At 41.6% G+C, this 17,324-nt stretch overlaps 1 protein-coding gene across 3 annotated transcripts in view; it reads left to right on the top strand.

The window, feature by feature from the left end:
* The first annotated feature begins 5,659 nt into the window (after nucleotides 1-5,659).
* Nucleotides 5,660-17,324, top strand: part of LOC139389706 (ral guanine nucleotide dissociation stimulator-like) — a 30,713-nt gene continuing 19,048 nt past the window's right edge. The window contains exon 1 of one of the 3 annotated variants that reach the window (XM_071136607.1): nucleotides 5,660-5,924. In XM_071136607.1, the coding sequence (XP_070992708.1) occupies nucleotides 5,829-5,924 (96 nt within the window). In that variant the 5' untranslated portion in view covers nucleotides 5,660-5,828. Of the gene's footprint in view, nucleotides 5,925-13,209; nucleotides 13,437-16,020; nucleotides 16,318-17,324 lie in introns of those variants that run through there. The other 2 variants (XM_071136606.1, XM_071136605.1) reach the window with 2 other exon arrangements.

Genomic DNA, 17,324 nt, shown 5'->3' on the forward strand with positions numbered 1-17,324 from the left:
GAGCTCCAACTTCTTAATCATAGCCTCAATATTGTCCCTCACATTGAATATAGTTGCAGAGTCCCTGTAATCCTAGATTCAGATCATTCAGGCGAGAAAAAACATCACCCAGATAGGCCAGTCGTGTGAGAAACTAGTCATCATACAAGCGGTCAGACAAGTGAAAATGATGGTCAATAAAGAAAACTTTAAGCTTGTCTCTCAATTAAAAGAACGTGTCAATACTTTGCCCCTTGATAACCAGCGCACTTCTGCATGTTGTAAAAGCGTTACATGGTCGCTGCCCATATCATTGCATAATGCAGAACATACACAAGAGTTCAGGGGCCTTGCTTTAGCAAAGTTAACCATTTTCATTGTAGTGTCCAAAACGTCTTTCAAGCTGTCAGGCATTCCCTTGGCAGCAAGAGCCTCTCGGTGGATGCTGCTGTGTACCCAACTGGCGTCGGGAGCAACTACTTGCATGTGCATTACCACTCCACTATGTCTCTCTTTCATGGCTTTTGCGCCATCAGTACAGATATCAACACATATTGACCACCAAAGTCCATTTGATGTCCCAAAGCTGCCCAGTACTTAAAAAAATCCTCTCCTTTTGTCCTGGTTTCCAGTGGTTTGCAGAAGAGGATGTCATCCTTAATTGACCCCCCCACCATAAACGTAACGGACATATACCAGGAGCTGTGCCTGGCCCGCCACATCAGTTGACTCATCCAGCTATAACGCATAGAATTCATTGGCTTGTATGCAAAGCAGTAATTGTTTCAAAACATCTCCTGCCATGTCACTGATGCATCGTGAAACAGTGTTGTTTGATGAAGGCCTTGTCTGTGTAGTTTTTCAGTCCTTTTCCCCCAGCATTGTCCCAGCCATATCCGCGACAGCAGGAAGTATTAAGTCCTCCATAATAGTATGGGGCTTGTCTGTCCTAGCCACTCAGTAGCTCACCATATAAGACGCTTCTAGCCCCTTCTTATTAATGGTATCTGTTGCTTTTATACATGTCTTACTACTCGAAAGTTGTCTTAATTCTAGCTCAAAATACTCTCGTGGCTTATTTTTCAAATTGGCATGTTTCGTTTCTAAATTTCTGCGCAAGGGTGAAGGTTTCCCGTGAGTGAGTAACGATTAATGTGATTGGATGTTAATTCTTTGACTAGGCTACCTGTATTTGACATTGTGTTGTTATTTCGCTGAACACTATATGGTTTCATTTGAATTTTGGCAGTGAAACGAGGCTACTGAGTTGAGAAAAAAAACATCCCCCAATTGTATAGCCCTGTTGGAAAATCTAAATGGACTGTTTGAACATGGGAATCACGTTTGTATTTGGTGTACCCCCGACGGCATTGCGTGTACCCCTGGCTCACCTTGTTCACCTTTCCTGCATGGTTTGGCTTCTGAGTGTGCTGTGCATCACCCTGTCCTGCCTTTGTAACATACAGGTCCACTTCCTGTAGACAAAGACAGTCTGGCTTCCTGTCCTGGCTGTGGCTCTGAGGCACAGAAAGTAGGGGTGCTGAGGGTGCTGCAGGGTGCTGCAGTACCCCTTGATAAATAACAATAAAATATATTTATCCACCAAATTAGTGAACTAGGCCTTTATTACTCCTGAATGAGCAGAGAAGAAATGCTTGTCAGCAGAGCGAGGAGAAAAATACCCTCCCTGATGACAAACATTTTCCGGTTCCATGACTTGAATGGGATTTGTGCCACAAATGCTAAAACATATAATTTGGAAACAGTGCCAGCCACTGCCAGGTAAACTAAACCAAAGTGTGGATTGCTGTCCTACCTTGTCCATAGACTGATTAAAGGGTAAGGAAACCATTGTGTATTTTTTTTATTTTAGTGAACTATCCCTTTAAGCACATGGCATAATGAGTAGGATTCTGTGTTTTCACACGCAAAAGTGATTGCTTTTGATAAAAATGCTTTATCTGCCTTCCCAATAAAAACTAGTTTGAAAATTCAAACACACTAAGTATACAAATCATTAAGAACACTTTCCATGACATAGACTGACCAGGTTAATCCAGGTGAAAGCTATGATCCCTTATTGATGTCACTTGTTAAATCCACTTCAATTAGTGTAGATGAAGGGGAGGAGACAGGTTAAAGAAGGATTTTTAAGCCTTGAGACAATTGAGACATGGATTGTGTATGCGTGCAATTCAGAGGGTGAATGGGCAAGACAAAACATTTAAGTACCTTTGAGCAGGGTATGGTAGTAGGTGAAGGGGCACCAATTTCTGTCAAGAACTGCAATGCTGCAGGGTATTTCATGCTCAACTTTTTCCTGTGTGTGTCAAGAATGGTCCACCAACCAAAGGACATTCAGCCACTCTTGACACAGCTGTGGGAAGCATTGGAGTCAACATGGGCCAGCATCCCTGTGGAACACTTTCGACAACTTGTAGAGTCCATGCCCCAACGAATAGAGGCTGTTCTGAGGGCAAAAGGGGGGAGTGGGTGCACCTCAATATTAGGAAGGTGTTCCTAGTGTTTGGTATACTGTATCCAATGTATAGTTTATGGAAAATAGATGTTGTATATGTTTCTGGACGATGCACAATGCTGCCTTGATGACAGCATGACCGAGTGGCACAGGTTACTGTTCCATTTGTGAAGGGTGCTCCTCCCTCACCGCTTTTGCCCACTCACCGCTTTTGCCAGCTCATGTCATGGTTCATAGGCCGGAGTTAATAGAACTCCCTCACTGAGGCAAGACTTGCATGAATTCAGCCACTGCATTGGCCACACGGTTTTGCTCCATGAGGGGAAAGCTTTGCCTTACAGTTTCCATGACAACTGCTCTTCTACAGTAGGCAGGCAATGTGGGTCTCTGCATCTGAAAACAGTTTTCAGTGTCTCAAGCCTTATACTATTGAACATGGCACACATACTCTTTTCACTGCCCATCTATCTGTCTACCTATAGCCAATGTTAAATTGCACCACAAGACTATCTGCGAATTACGACTTAGTTTACATTTCAAATCTGTCTCTTGGGTCGTTCCACCTCAAAAAGACAAGAGGATTTCAGAGGATTTCATCACCCACCATCTCAGATTGTTCTGAAATAATTTATGTTGTTAGAAACAGATAAGATAAGCATTCCTGCAACATCATTTTGTTGAAAGACAATTTGAACAATTTGAGCTAATTGATTGCACCCAAATTTGCCATTTCAATTAATAGGATTCATATAATATTTAATAAATATAGTACGCAACAACCGATTTAGACCAAACCTCTTCTTAACAAGGATTAAGACGTGATGACACCAAGCCCACCCCAATGGCTAGTATAAAGTACCAGTTCTCTATGTCTGACAAGTAGTATGAAGCTGCAGATAGGACTATTGTTTCCTCATACAATGTAATCTATTCAGTGAATGAGATTATGGTTATTTTCCCCTGTTCAGAGAAATGCGTCATTGAAGTTGTTGGTTTATGTACCATCATACAACTTGATATTACTAGTTTCTGACCACTAGATGGTGCTGTTCCTGCTATTAGTGGAAAAAAGTGTGACGAATTCCCCCCTCCCCTTCCTCAATGTTAATTCAAGATTGAACCTTCAAATGATTTATAAATGTAGAGTGAAGTGTTAAAGTCAGAACAATGTATTTGCCCAAATACATATCAAAGAAAAATCATCAACAGAGCTGAGGACTACTCATATCTCATTTTATTATTTCACTTTATTTTCCTTTAGTGCATCTTCTATTGCAGGGATGTATCTACATCCCAAGTGATGTTGGCGACCAGTTGCAGGGGTCGTTGCATTAATGGTGCAGATGATGCTTGGTTTTGGTACATAACATGTGTCCTTTATGTTTGGCCAAGAAAATGACCTTGCTGGATAACTTGGATGCATGAATTTCAACTTTACGTCCATGTTTTCATCATCCACAGCATCTGCAATTCCAATCCAGTACTCATCATAGCAGCAAACTATAACACAAGAACTCTGCCAGGAACCCGCAACTTCCATCACTTTGTTCCACTCTCCAAAAGCCTCATAGGTGCAAAGAAAGTTTCCAGTGACACATATTATGCCATTAAGTTTGATATGGTCCTTGGGAAATCCATAGATGAGCATACAGTGGTGAATGTGTGTGAATCTTATTTTCTAATCAGACTGATACTGTATAATGGCTGTTGGGGTGGGCTTGGTGTGGGGTGTCTGTGGGTGGCTCTTGACCATTTATTTGGATTCCTCATGTCTTAATCATTGGTAGGATGAAGTTTGGTACAACTCGGATGTTAGGTACTATATTTATTGAATATTATGTGAATCCTACAAATTAATAGGGCCAATTTGGGTGCAGTCAATTAGCTTAAGATCGAATTATATTTCAACCAAATAATGTTACAGGAATGCTTCTCTTATCTGTTGCTAGCTGCAGAAATCATTTCAGAACAATCTGAGATGGTGGGTGTCATGGCTTGCTGAAATTACATGGAATGACCCCCTTCTCACTTCTCTGAATGAGCATTGTACACTACATGTTGATGCTTTTGAAACGTATATTTCACAACCGGGAATCCCCCTGGTGAATGATGAAACAGGACGTTAGTCATTTTCCAGAATTGTACATTGTACACAAAAGTAGCAAGTGTGTATGTGCGGTCTTCAGGGGAGGAACAACTTTTTTTTTTCCAATCTTGTAAGAAATTACTTTAGGCTTTAGCCATTTGAGGTAAAAGCCGTGTGACCTACATTTCATGCCTAAGATTCATTTTAGCTCTGCTGTTAGTTTGAAACCCTAGGGAGCTACTCGAGATGGTAGCTGGGGCATCAAGAGAAGCAGTACTTCATGCAGGAAGATGCATGGACTGTGTACACATTGTACCTCTAATGTATGTAGCCAAACAAACACTTCTAATGTTGCCTTGACCACCACCCACATGGCGACATCCTTTCGCCCCAGAGCAATTTCTCTTGTTTTCCCTGGATGTGTTGTTTATTTAGCACCTCTGGTTACACATAACAATGTAGCTTGGCTTCCAGTGTTAACATTCATTCCACTGCAGCACAGTCAGGGAGTGAGGCAGAGGGAGATGAGCACACCTGCTGCATTTCACATTCGTTTTTTGAGCACACCTTCTGCATACAGTTCTTATTATGCAGGCTGTGGTCAGTGTGAAAGGGTGTGTGAACAACATTACAATGCTACTGAGGAAGAAAAAGCAGCCACTAATGTTGGATAAGCAGCTGAATGATGAGAGGTTCTACCTACATCTGCAGGATGAAATAGATAAAAGCAGAGAGGGCAGCAGCTGACAGCACAGACATTCCCTAGTGAGAAACACTCTGGGAGAATCGCATTTTCTCACTCCTCGCGTCCCCTCTTCTCGCCTCCTTCTCAAAACCTATTGGATGAGAAAGCCAAAGGTCCCGCCCCTCTGACCTTCTCCTCCAATGGGTTTTGAGAAGGAGATGGGGAGAGAATAGAGACGACGCGAGGAGTATACAATTTAGATTCTCCCAACGTAGCGCTGAAAGGAGAGTGAGAGGGGAGGGAGGGAGAGAGAGAGAGAGAGAGAGAGAGAGAGAGAGAGAGGCTAGAAGAAGCAGGTGAGGGAGCCGAGGGGGTTTCTCTACCTCTCAGACAGGTTCCTTCAAGTCTTCAGTAGAGGCAGCGGCAGCAACAGTGGAAGTTGTGGTGGTGTTTATGTTAACAGCAGCCCGGAGTTCCTGTTTGTTTGTGTGTGTGTGTGATTGATGCAGAGTGAGCGTTAAATCCGGAGGGAGTGTAGCGATCTGTTGCTCCGGGAGCATCGGTCGTCTGTTCTCTGTCTCTGGGAGTGCTTTAGCAGCATGGAGACCAAGTCCCTCTTCAGCCTTCACAAAGCCTTGGCTCAGCCAGTCAAGATGTGTATGTTTGACTTCCCTGTCAACATACTGGATGATCTGGTAAGAAAGAGCTCATATGTTGTTATTTGATTCAGTCGCAGTCTTTTTGGCTGTGTGTGTGTATGTGAGAGAAAGAGTTTATGGGTGAGAGAGAGGGTGGTGATTCAGAGAAGGAGGATGTGTTTGTCTGTTACAGTATGCTACCACCAGGGTGGTGGTTCAGCTGTTCAGTGTGTCTGGCACACATCCGAGAGCAGAGTTGGGCAACCATTCCCCTGTGGTGTGCGTTTACTTCGATATGTTTTTCTTGTGCATGTTTAGTCATGCCCACTATTGAATGTGGATGTGTTTTTATTGTTTATTACATAGTTATAAATATGGTATTACTTGCTACTTGGTGGTTCATTCTTTTTATCGGTGTTTGGAAATAGACTGTGACATTGGTCTCTAGTTCCTCCTCACTGTGACAAGTCCATCTCTGTGTGTCTTATTGTGTCAGCTGTTTTCCTCTAGTCATGCTCTTCTTACTCAAACCCTCTTACACTTGATTATAGAGGAAGTTGCTTCTGTTGTTCCCTATGGTAGCCGCTGGTCTATGATTTATTTCCAATTACATGTTGAACAAATAAGTTGGGAAACAGAATCTTTGCACTAGAGGCATTTCGTAAAACCTGCTGGCAGTCTTGGCCCAAACCCAATCAGAAATACCCTGCTTTTCCCTGCTATTAGATAGGGTGTCTCCTTAAGGTATTGTAAAGCTGCCTCAGAAGGGTTGCATTTCAAATGGTCTTCAGTTAGCTGCAGGGCAGTTGTCAAAAAGTTTTTAAATGCTAAGACCTACGAGCTAGGAGTGCCTCAGAATGGGCCTGCAGCTCCTTGAAATAATGGTGAGCAATAAATCCATCCGTTCATAAGAGCAGACTCTTTCTGTCAGGTAGTTAGGAGGTCTGTGGTTCTCAGAAGTCATTTCATTCTGTTTGAATGGGACGTTTCATGGCCCTTTCCTGCAGTAAATTGCCAGATTGGCTTCATGGGTCGAATGTTATGAATATTTTAATTAATAAACATTATTTTTAAAAACACACAGAAAATCTGATGTATATAAAGTGTAATATTGGGATGCAAACTCAAAATTGAATTAATTTCAACTATCTCTGACATGGTACAAGTGTCTTCTTTTTTAAGCTCATAACTAAACTTAACAAAAAGAAGAATAACTATATTATGAAGCCAAGATCAATGACATAAAGAATGATGGAAAAAAACTTAAAAGAAATTATGAGCAGAAAGACCAATTTAACTCCATCTTTCATTGAATCATATGGCTTATTCATCACAAAACCATTTGATGTTGGCAATTATTGTAATGATTACTTAATTGGCCAAGTGGACAAACTTAGGCAGGAAATGCCAAAAATGAACAGTGAAGCGGCCTTTACTGGTTCTAACAGCAGACCTATAAGCTTTCTAGCAATGCCATTTCGCTGTAAACAAATTAACAACAGACTTTCAGCATGCTAATAGAGAAAGGCACTCAACATGTACTGCACTGACACAAATGACGGATGATTGTTTGAAATAAATTGATAATAATAACATTGTCGGAGCTGTACTGTTAGATTTCAGTGCATAACCTGTTGTTGAAAATACGTATGCCTTATGGCTTTTCAGCCTTTGCCATATTGTGGATTCAGAGCTATCTATCTAATATAATTGAAAGGGCTTTCTTTAATGGAAGCTTCTCTAATGTCAAACATGTAAAGTGTGGTGTACCGCAGGGCAGCTCTCTAGGCCCTCTACTCTTTTCTATTTTTAACAATGACCTGCCACTGGCATTAAACAAAACATGTGTGTCCATGTATGCTGATGATTAACAAAGAGTAGTAGTTTGTTTTGGAATGGGTGGCCAGTAATAAACTGGTCCTGAACATCTCTAAAACTAAGAGCATTGTTTTCGGTACAAATCATTCCCTAAGTTCTAGACCTAAGCTGAATCTGGTAATGAATGGTATGGCTATTGAACAAGTTGAGGAGACTAAATTACTTAGCGTTACCTTAGATTGTAAACTGTCATGGTCAAAACATATAGATTCAATGGTTGTAAAGATGAGGAGGGGTCTGTCCGTAATAAAGAGATGCTCTGCTTTTTCGACACCACACTCCAAAAAGCATGTCCAGCAGGCTCTAGTTTTGTCTTATCTTGATTATTGTCTTGTGGCCGAGTGCTGTAAGGAAGGACCTAGTTAAGCTGCAGCTGACCCAGAACAGAGTTGCATGTCTTGCTCTTCATTGTATTCAGAGGCCTGATATAAATACTATGCATGCCAGTCTCTCTTGGTTAAAAGTCTATTTTTATAAGAAACATTTAGGTGAAAATCCCAAATTGTGTGCATAGTCAATTACACACAGCTTGGACACACACACTTACCCCACAAGACATGCCACCAGGGGTCTTTTCACAGTCCCCAAATCCCGAACAAATTCAAGAAAGTGTACAGTATTATATAGAGCCATTATTGCTTGGAGCTCTGTTCCATCTCATATTGTTCAACTGAACAGCAAACCTGGTTTCAAAAGACAGATAAAGCAACACCTCACAGCACAACGCCTCTCCCCTATTTGACCTAGATAGTTTGTGTGTATTGATATGTAGGCTACGTGTGCCTTTTATAAAAATATATATACAGTGGAGCAAAAAAGTATTTAGTCAGCTACCAATTGTGCAAGTTCTCCCACTTAAAAAGATGAGAAAGGTCTGTAATTTTCATCATAGGTACACTTCAACTATGACAGACAAAATGAGAAAAAAAATCAAGAAAATCACATTGTAGGATTTTTTATGAATTTATTTGCAAATTATGGTAGAAAATAAGTATTTGGTCAATAACAAAAGTTTATTTCAATACTTTGTTATATACCCTTTGTTGGCAATGACAGAGGTCAAATGTTTTCTGTAAGTCTTCACAAGGTTTTCATACACTGTTGCTGGTATTTTGGCCCATTCCTCCATGCAGATCTCCTCTAGAGCAGTGATGTTTTGGGGCTGTTGCTGGGCAACACGGACTTTCAACTCCCTCCAAAGATTTTCTATGTGGTTGAGATCTGGAGACTGGCTAGGCCACTCCAGGACCTTGAAATGCTTCTTACGAAGCCACTCCTTCGTTGCCTGGGCGGTGTGTTTGGGATCATTGTCATGCTGAAAGACCCAGCCACGTTTCATCTTCAATGCCCTTGCTGATGGAAGGAGGTTTTCACTCAAAATCTCACAATACATGGCCCCATTCATTCTTTCCTTTACACGGATCAGTCGTCCTGGTCCCTTTGCAGAAAAACAGCCCCAAAGCATGATGTTTCCACCCCCATGCTTCACAGTAGGTATGGTGTTCTTTGGATGCAACTCAGCATTCTTTGTCCTCCAAACACGACGAGTTGAGTTTTTACCAAAAAGTTATATTTTGGTTTCATCTGACCATATGACATTCTCCCAATCTTCTTCTGGATCATCCAAATGCTCTCTAGCAAACTTCAGACGGGCCTGGACATGTACTGGCTTAAGCAGGGGGACACGTCTAGCACTGCAGGATTTGAGTCCCTGGCGGCGTAGTGTGTTACTGATGGTAGGCTTTGTTACTTTGGTCCTAGCTCTCTGCAGGTCATTCACTAGGTCCCCCCGTGTGGTTCTGGGATTTTTGCTCACCGTTGTTGTGATCATTTTGACCCCATTTTGAGATCTTGCGTGAAGCCCCAGACCGAGGGAGATTATCAGTGGTCTTGTATGTCTTTCATTTCCTAATAATTGCTCCCACAGTTGATTTCTTCAAACCAAGTTGCTTACCTATTGCAGATTCAGTCTTCCCAGCCTGGTGCAGGTCTACAATTTTGTTTCTGGTGTCCTTTGACAGCTCTTTGGTCTTGGCCATAGTGGAGTTTGGAGTGTGACTGTTTGAGGTTGTAGACAGGTGTATTTTATACTGATAACAAGTTCAAATAGGTGCCATTAATACAGGTAACAAGTGGAGGACAGAGGAGCCTCTTAAAGAAGAAGTTACAGGTCTGTGAGAGCCAGAAATCTTGCTTGTTTGTAGGTGACCAAATACCTTTTTCCCACCATAATTTGCAAATAAATTCATAAAAAATCGTACAATGTGATTTTCTTGATTTTCTTTTCTCATTTTGTATGTCATAGTTGAAGTGTACCTATGATGAAAATTACAGGCCTCTCTCATCTTTTTAAGTGGGAGAACTTGCACAATTCATGGCTGACTAAATACTTTTTTGCCCCACTGTATATATTATGTTTAATGTAGTTCTGTCCTTGAGCTGTTGTCTACTAATGTTCTGTATTATGTCACGTTTCATGTTTTGTGTGGATCCCAGTGTCACGCCCTGATCTTAGTATTCTTTGTTTTCTTTATTATTTTGGTTAGGTCAGAATGTGACATGGGTGATATGTGTGTTTTTGTCTCATCTAAGGTGTTTGTACTGTCTAGGGGTTTTGTAGATTTATGGGGTTGTTTCCATCTAGGTGTTTATGTAGGTCTATGGTTGCCTAGATTAGTTCTCAATTAGAGGCAGGTGTTTATCATTGTCTCTGATTGGGAACCATATTTAGGCAGCCATCTTCTTTGGGTATTTCGTGGGATATTGTCTATGTTATACGTTAGCACATTGTTTATATAGCGGTCACGGTTGGCTTATATTTTTTTTTTTGTTGTTTTTGTTTAAGTGTTCTTCATTAAATAAAGAAGAATGTATTCTAACCACGTGTGTGAGGTGTATACTTTTGTTTCAAAGTAGATTTGTTTAAGACTACCAAGAAACGCTCTTTGACCCTGATTTAGGCCACTACAGTAAAAGGTTTTAAGGAGCCAACTCTCTGTCTGTCAGTAGGATTTTCCTTGGAGACTTTTTTTGTTCAGGTTGTTAGGCTTCTAGATCACATAACGCCCCATAAAACTAGGCTCTTATGTAACCTTTATAAGAGATTGACAACAACGCATGTAACTTATGGTGAACTCATTCACGTGTTTGTCTTGTTGTTGTACTCCACCATAAGGAAGCTGTGCTAGTTTTGGCACTGCTTTTGGTTTGACTGCCTATGCTCACCATGTTTGCTTTCGGTTTACATTTGTCAGTCCATTGGCTGATTAACTGATGAAAATATAGAATGGCCATAATCTATTTTGTTAGGCCTTAAATACATTTTGCCTCACAATTTCAGCTGAATAGGAATAACCCTGGGAATTTCAGGGTAACATGATGCCAGTGATTTCATTTTTATTTTCTGTTCAGAGAAATACAGTGCCTTCAGAAAGTATTCATACCACATTACTTATTCCACATTTTGTTTCGTTACAATCTGAAAAAAAAAAAAATTATATATGTTTTTTTCTCTCTCACCCCTTTACACACACCATAATGACAAAGTGAAAACATGTTTTTAGAAATGTTGCAAATTTGACGGCCTCCCGAGTGGCGCGGTGGTCTAAGGCACTGCATCACAGTTGCTAGCTGTGCCACTAGAGATCCTGGTTAGAGTCCAGGCCCTGTCGCAGCTGGCTGATCCAGAGGACGGCACACAATTGGCCCAGCATTGTCCGGTTAGGGGATGGTTTGGCTGGCAGGGATGTCCTTGTCCCATTGTGCTCTAGAAACTCCTGTGGCGGGCCGGGCGCATGCACGCTGACATGGTCGCCAGGTGTACAGTGTTTCCTCCGACACATTGGTGTGGTTGGCTTCTGGGTTAAGCGGGCATTGTGTCAAGAAGCAGTGTGGCTTGGTTGGGTTGTGTTTCGGAGGACGCATGGCTCTTCACCTTCTCCTCCTGAGTCTGTACGGGAGTTGCAGCGATGGGACAAGACTGTAACTATTATTTGGATACCACGAGAAATGGGTAAAAGTATTTTTTTTTAAATTACATTTAATTTATTGAAAATTAAATACAGAAATATCTCACTTACATAAGTATTCACACCCCTGAGTCAATACATGCTAGAATCACCTTTGGCAGCGATTACAGCTGCGAGTCTTTCTGGGTAAGTCTCTAAGAGCTTTGCACACCTGGATTACACAATGTTTGCCTATTTTTTTTATTTAAGCTTTGTGAAATTGGTTGTTGATCATTGCTTGACAACCATTTTCAAGTCTTGCCATAGATTCTCAAGCAGATTAAAGTCAAACCTGTAACTCGCCCACTCCGGAACATTCACTGTTCTCTTGGCCAGTGTAGATTTTGCTTTGTGTTTTAGGTTATTTTCCTTCTGAAGGGTGAATTAATCTCCAAGTTTCTGGTGGAAAGCAGACTGAACCTGGTTTTCCTCTAGGATTTTCCCTGTGCTTGGCAAAATGTTTTATCCTGAAAAGCTCCCCAGTCCTTAATAATTACAAGCATACCCATAACATAATACAGCCACCACTATGCTTGAAAATATGGAGAGTGGTACTCAGGGATGTGTTGTATTGGATCTGTCCCAAACATAACACTGTATTCAGGACAAAAAGTTAATTGCTTTGCCACATTTTTTGCAGTATTGTCTTGTTGCAAACAGGATGCATGTTTTGGAATCTTTTTCATTCTGTACAGGCGTCTCTCTTTTCACTCTGTCAATTAGGTTAGTTTTGTGGAGTAACTACAATGTTGTTGATCCATTCTCAGTTTTCTCCTGTCACAGCCATTAAACTCTAACTGCTTTAAAGTCACAATTGGCCTCATGGTAAAATCCCTGAGCAGTTTCCTTCCTCTCCAGCAACTGAGTTAGGGTTAGGGTCTGTATCTTTGTAGTGACTGGGTGTATTGATACACCATCCAAAGTGTAATTAATAACTTCACCATGCTCAAAGGGATATTCAATGTCTACTTTTTATTTTTATTTTTACCAATCTACCAATATGTGCCCTTCTTTGGAGAGGCATTGGAAAACCTCTCAGGTCTTTATATGTGTGGGGTACAGAGATGAGGTATTCAAGACATTTGAGATATACATTTTTTATTCATTTGTAAAAATTCAGAAAAAAATAATTCCACTTTCACATTATGAGGTAGTGTGTGTAGGCCAGTGACAACACGTCCCAATGCAATTACTTTTAAATTCAGGCTGTAACACAACAAAATGTGGAAGAAGTCAAAGGGTATGAATAAATTCTGAAGGCACTGTAAAGTACTGTTTATAGTTGTAATTTGCAATTGAACAATGGGACAGTTTCTTCACTCTTACAAGCTATGAGCAGGCTTTTTGGAATCCCTATCATTTTTTTGTAGAAGTTAATATTTTATTGTTCAGTTTCTTGCGTGTTGACACAACTGTTTAAGTAAACACCCACTGGAGTGGGCCTGAGGTGGTTACCCAATCTGTGACTGGGGAGGGGAGAGAAGGGACAGCCCTAAGCCCTGCTTTTGGTTCTCTGTCCCGGTCCGGTTTTATTCTCTAGTCTTATTCCTTGGTTCTGAGAGAAGCAGTGATGTGGTGGGCTCAGTGGACCTGTGGACTGCTGAGGGGTGGAGACTTCTGTAGGACTCAGTCTATGTGCCAGGCTGCCTTCATTACTGTGAAACGCAGAGAGGTAGACCGAAAGGTAGGTATCAACTCTGATACACTCAATATTATGCCGGAAAAAATGTGAGTTTCTTTGATAAATGATATATGCCTGAGCATGTGCGTGTGTGCATACAGTATGTGTGTGTTCCTCACATTTAGCAGTGGCATATTATCCAATAGCTTGGCTTTGTTGTTTCTGTTCTAAGTGTGATATGATCATACTTCTGTATTTTGTTATAGGTTAGTTGTACAGCTAGTACATGAGCACTTACTGAGAGTAAACCATGTTGGGGTATCTGCCATAGCAGAACAACACTGTTTATTGATTCAAACAGGAAGCCTGACAAATAGAAGAGGGTGGACTGTGGTTTAATCATAGGAGGGCCAAAGGTAGCCAGCTGGTTGCACCTCCAAATCAAAATCAAATGTATTTATATAGCCCTTCGTACATCAGCTGATATCTCAAAGTGCTGTACAGAAACCCAGCCTAAAACCCCAAACAGCAAGCAATGCAGGTGTAGAAGCACGGTGGCTAGGAAAAACTCCCTAGAAAGGCCAAAACCTAGGAAGAAACCTAGAGAGGAACCAGGCTATGTGGGGTGGCCAGTCCTCTTCTGGCTGTGCCGGGTGGAGATTATAACATAACATGGCCAAGATGTTAAAATGTTCATAAATGACCAGCATGGTCGAATAATAATAAGGCAGAACAGTTGAAACTAGAGCAGCAGCACGGCCAGGTGGACTGGGGACAGCAAGGAGTCATCATGTCAGGTAGTCCTGGGGCATGGTCCTAGGGCTCAGGTCCTCCGAGAGAGAGAAAGAAAGAGAGAAAGAGAGAATTAGAGAGAGCACACTTAAATTCACACAGGACATCGAATAGGACAGGAGAAGTACTCCAGATATAACAAACTGACCCTAGCCCCCCGACACATAAACTACTGCAGCATAAATACTGGAGGCTGAGACAGGAGGGGTCAGGAGACACTGTGGCCCCATCCGAGGACACCCCCGGACAGGGCCAAACAGGAAGGATATAACCCCACCCACTTTGCCAAAGCACAGCCCCCACACCACTAGAGGGATATCTTCAACCACCAACTTACCATCCAGAGACAAGGCTGAGTATAGCCCACAAAAATCTCCGCCACGGCACAACCCAAGGGGGGGCGCCAACCCAGACAGGATGACCACATCAGTGAATCAACCCACTCAGGTGACGCACCCCTTCCAGGGACGGTATGAGAGAGCCCCAGTAAGCCAGTGACTCAGCCCCTGTAATAGGGTTAGAGGCAGAGAATCTGAAGTTTATTTAGTGCTTTATCCGGGTAGCCGGAAAGTAGAGCATTGCAGTAGTCTAACCTAGAAGTGACAAAAGCATGGATTAATTTTTCTGCATCATTTTTGGACAGAAAGTTTCTGATTTTTGCAATGTTACGTAGATGGAAAAAAGCTGTCCTTGAAATGGTCTTGATATGTTCTTCAAAAGAGAGATCAGGGTCCAGAGTAACGCCGAGGTCCTATACAGTTTTACCTCCATGCTGACAACTCTCCCTCTCCCTACCCCATCCCTTTCACTCTCTCTCTCTCCTCTCTCTTTCTGTATCTCCTCATCCCATACAGCTGTTCAGGGAGAGATTTGTGAATCTGAATCATAGCAGCACCAGTAATCTCTATATTGTGCTGCTGAATGGGGGGACATGGGAGAACATGTGGGCTCAGGAATGTATTGGAGAAAACACCCCCTGTTGTTAAAGCAGATGTTTTCTCAGTCACACCTGTTTTTATTTTCTTTCTCACACTTAGAATAATGTATGTTGTTGAATATTGTATTTTGCAATGTGTTGTAGTAATGTTTGGTTCTTAAGAGGTTCCAAGTGTGTTCCAATTCTGACCAGCAGAGGGAAGTGTCACTCAAGAGAAATACCATCAAATTGTCTGTCCAGTCAATGTCGGAGATGACATGAGCACTCATCCACAGAACATACAATTATACCCCTAATGATACGTTTGCAGGTCAAAGGAATCGTATCATCTTTTTTTTAGATAACCAGCTGTTTTCAAAAAAGGAGAAAAGTATTGAATGTTACTTGTAGTTGTTGCCTCACCTCATCAAGATAATCGCTTAGGAGTCATTGCACAATTGTAAAAATACCCCAGCACTAATTGAAGTTGCACTTTTATACTCACACATTCCCTGGGGGTACATAACGTCTAAAGGATTCACTTGCCTTCAAAATGCTTCACTGACTATGGTCCATCCATTCGATTTATTCTAAGGTTTTGGTGGCCAATATGCTCTAGTTGTTATCTATCCTTTTATATTTCTACCGAGGTATAATACCCCTGTTGTTGCGCGTTATGGCTACATGCAGTGAATACATTTTAACCGGACGAATGTATCAATCAATATACAATACATTCTCTGGAGACGGTTTCCACAGCGACATAATAGTAACAATGATTCCCCGAGGGACGGGTACCGTAAGAAAGGTGGAGCTATGAAGCACTTTCCGTAACTGAGTCATGCATTACCAAGTACAGTAGGTCGAGGCGCTTGCCTTTAGTACAGTAGCATACTCCGTCTATGCACGTCCGTTTTTACTGTGTGGGTGGGTCCATGGTAAAAAATAATGTTATTGTAGCCTATCATACGAAGGAACTATGGATGTACGACCAAGATAGGTTGTCACAGCAGCGATTGACTGCCATACTCGTATCCTTTATCAATGGTCCACTTTATGGGGATGTACTCCGATGCGCAAAACATCAAATCAGGATTCCTCGATGAGATGTTTGATGCTGGAACATGGAAGGTGCGAAATATTTGGGATGGGGTAAAGCTGGAGGTTGGCGAGGACGAAAGCCCGGTGGTCCTTCACAGTTTTACCCATTTGGACCCTGACCTACCATTATTTGAGGTAAGCCAGTGTGCTGTGCGTAAAGAACTCTACATCAATACCGAATCAGTAATTATAGGCTCGTGGCCTAGAGCTAGTGTCCCTAAACTGAACATTTGGGATGTGGTAGTATCCTATTGATTTTGAGTCTTATCAAAATGTATAAAATGTAGGCCTACTGAAGTTCATAGTGATGTTTCACAGTTTTTATATGGTTGTTATCATGACATAAGTACTGAGTGTCCTGTACTACCCACATTTCAAAGGAAGATTCAAAAGAGTGGGCTATGTTCCTTCTAACTTAGGCTACTATCTGCTGATGCTCAATACTGGCCTTATAGGCAGATGGGGAACGTGTAAAGAAGTACATATACCTCAGCACATATTATACTATGGGTCTGTACTTTTAACAGTTGTTTTTCACTGAGAGGTTGCCGCAAATAAAGCATTGGGGATGACTTATTCAAATTGGTTGGCCTTACATAATGCCTCCTTCGATCAGAGGAGATCAGATGAGGACGAGAGCGTAATTGATACAGTGACTTTGAATGTTGTTAGTTGTTACATCAGATCAAGAATTGGCAGGCAAAACATCTGTAATTCTGGGAATGTGCGTATACAAACCGTATGTGTGTACTTACTGTATGTTACCAGTAACACCACCGTCTGGCATGCATGTTTCTAAATATGTTCAATATCCTTCTGAAGAATAAATGCTGCCTTAAGAGTTTCAACAAGCTTGTGAAACGAAAGGCTGGAACTCAAACGCTCCATTATTATTAAAGACAGTATGTTTCCTTCATTTGTCACAAGTGTAGAGGGCAATTCAGTCTCCACTCCTACATTTACCAACTCTCTCTCTCCTGTAATCTAATCCTCTCCAGTAACACAATTACCTAATGCTTAATCCCCCTCTTTCATTGGCCTAGGAGCTGCCTCTACAATCACAGCCATTCTTCTCCTTCAGCTGAGTAGGCATGGTGAATGTACAGTATTGGAATTCAATAGTTCAGTTGTGTATAAAGAAA

The sequence above is a fragment of the Oncorhynchus clarkii genome, chromosome 30 (genome assembly GCF_045791955.1).
Source record: "Oncorhynchus clarkii lewisi isolate Uvic-CL-2024 chromosome 30, UVic_Ocla_1.0, whole genome shotgun sequence".
Classification (NCBI taxonomy): domain Eukaryota; kingdom Metazoa; phylum Chordata; class Actinopteri; order Salmoniformes; family Salmonidae; genus Oncorhynchus; species Oncorhynchus clarkii.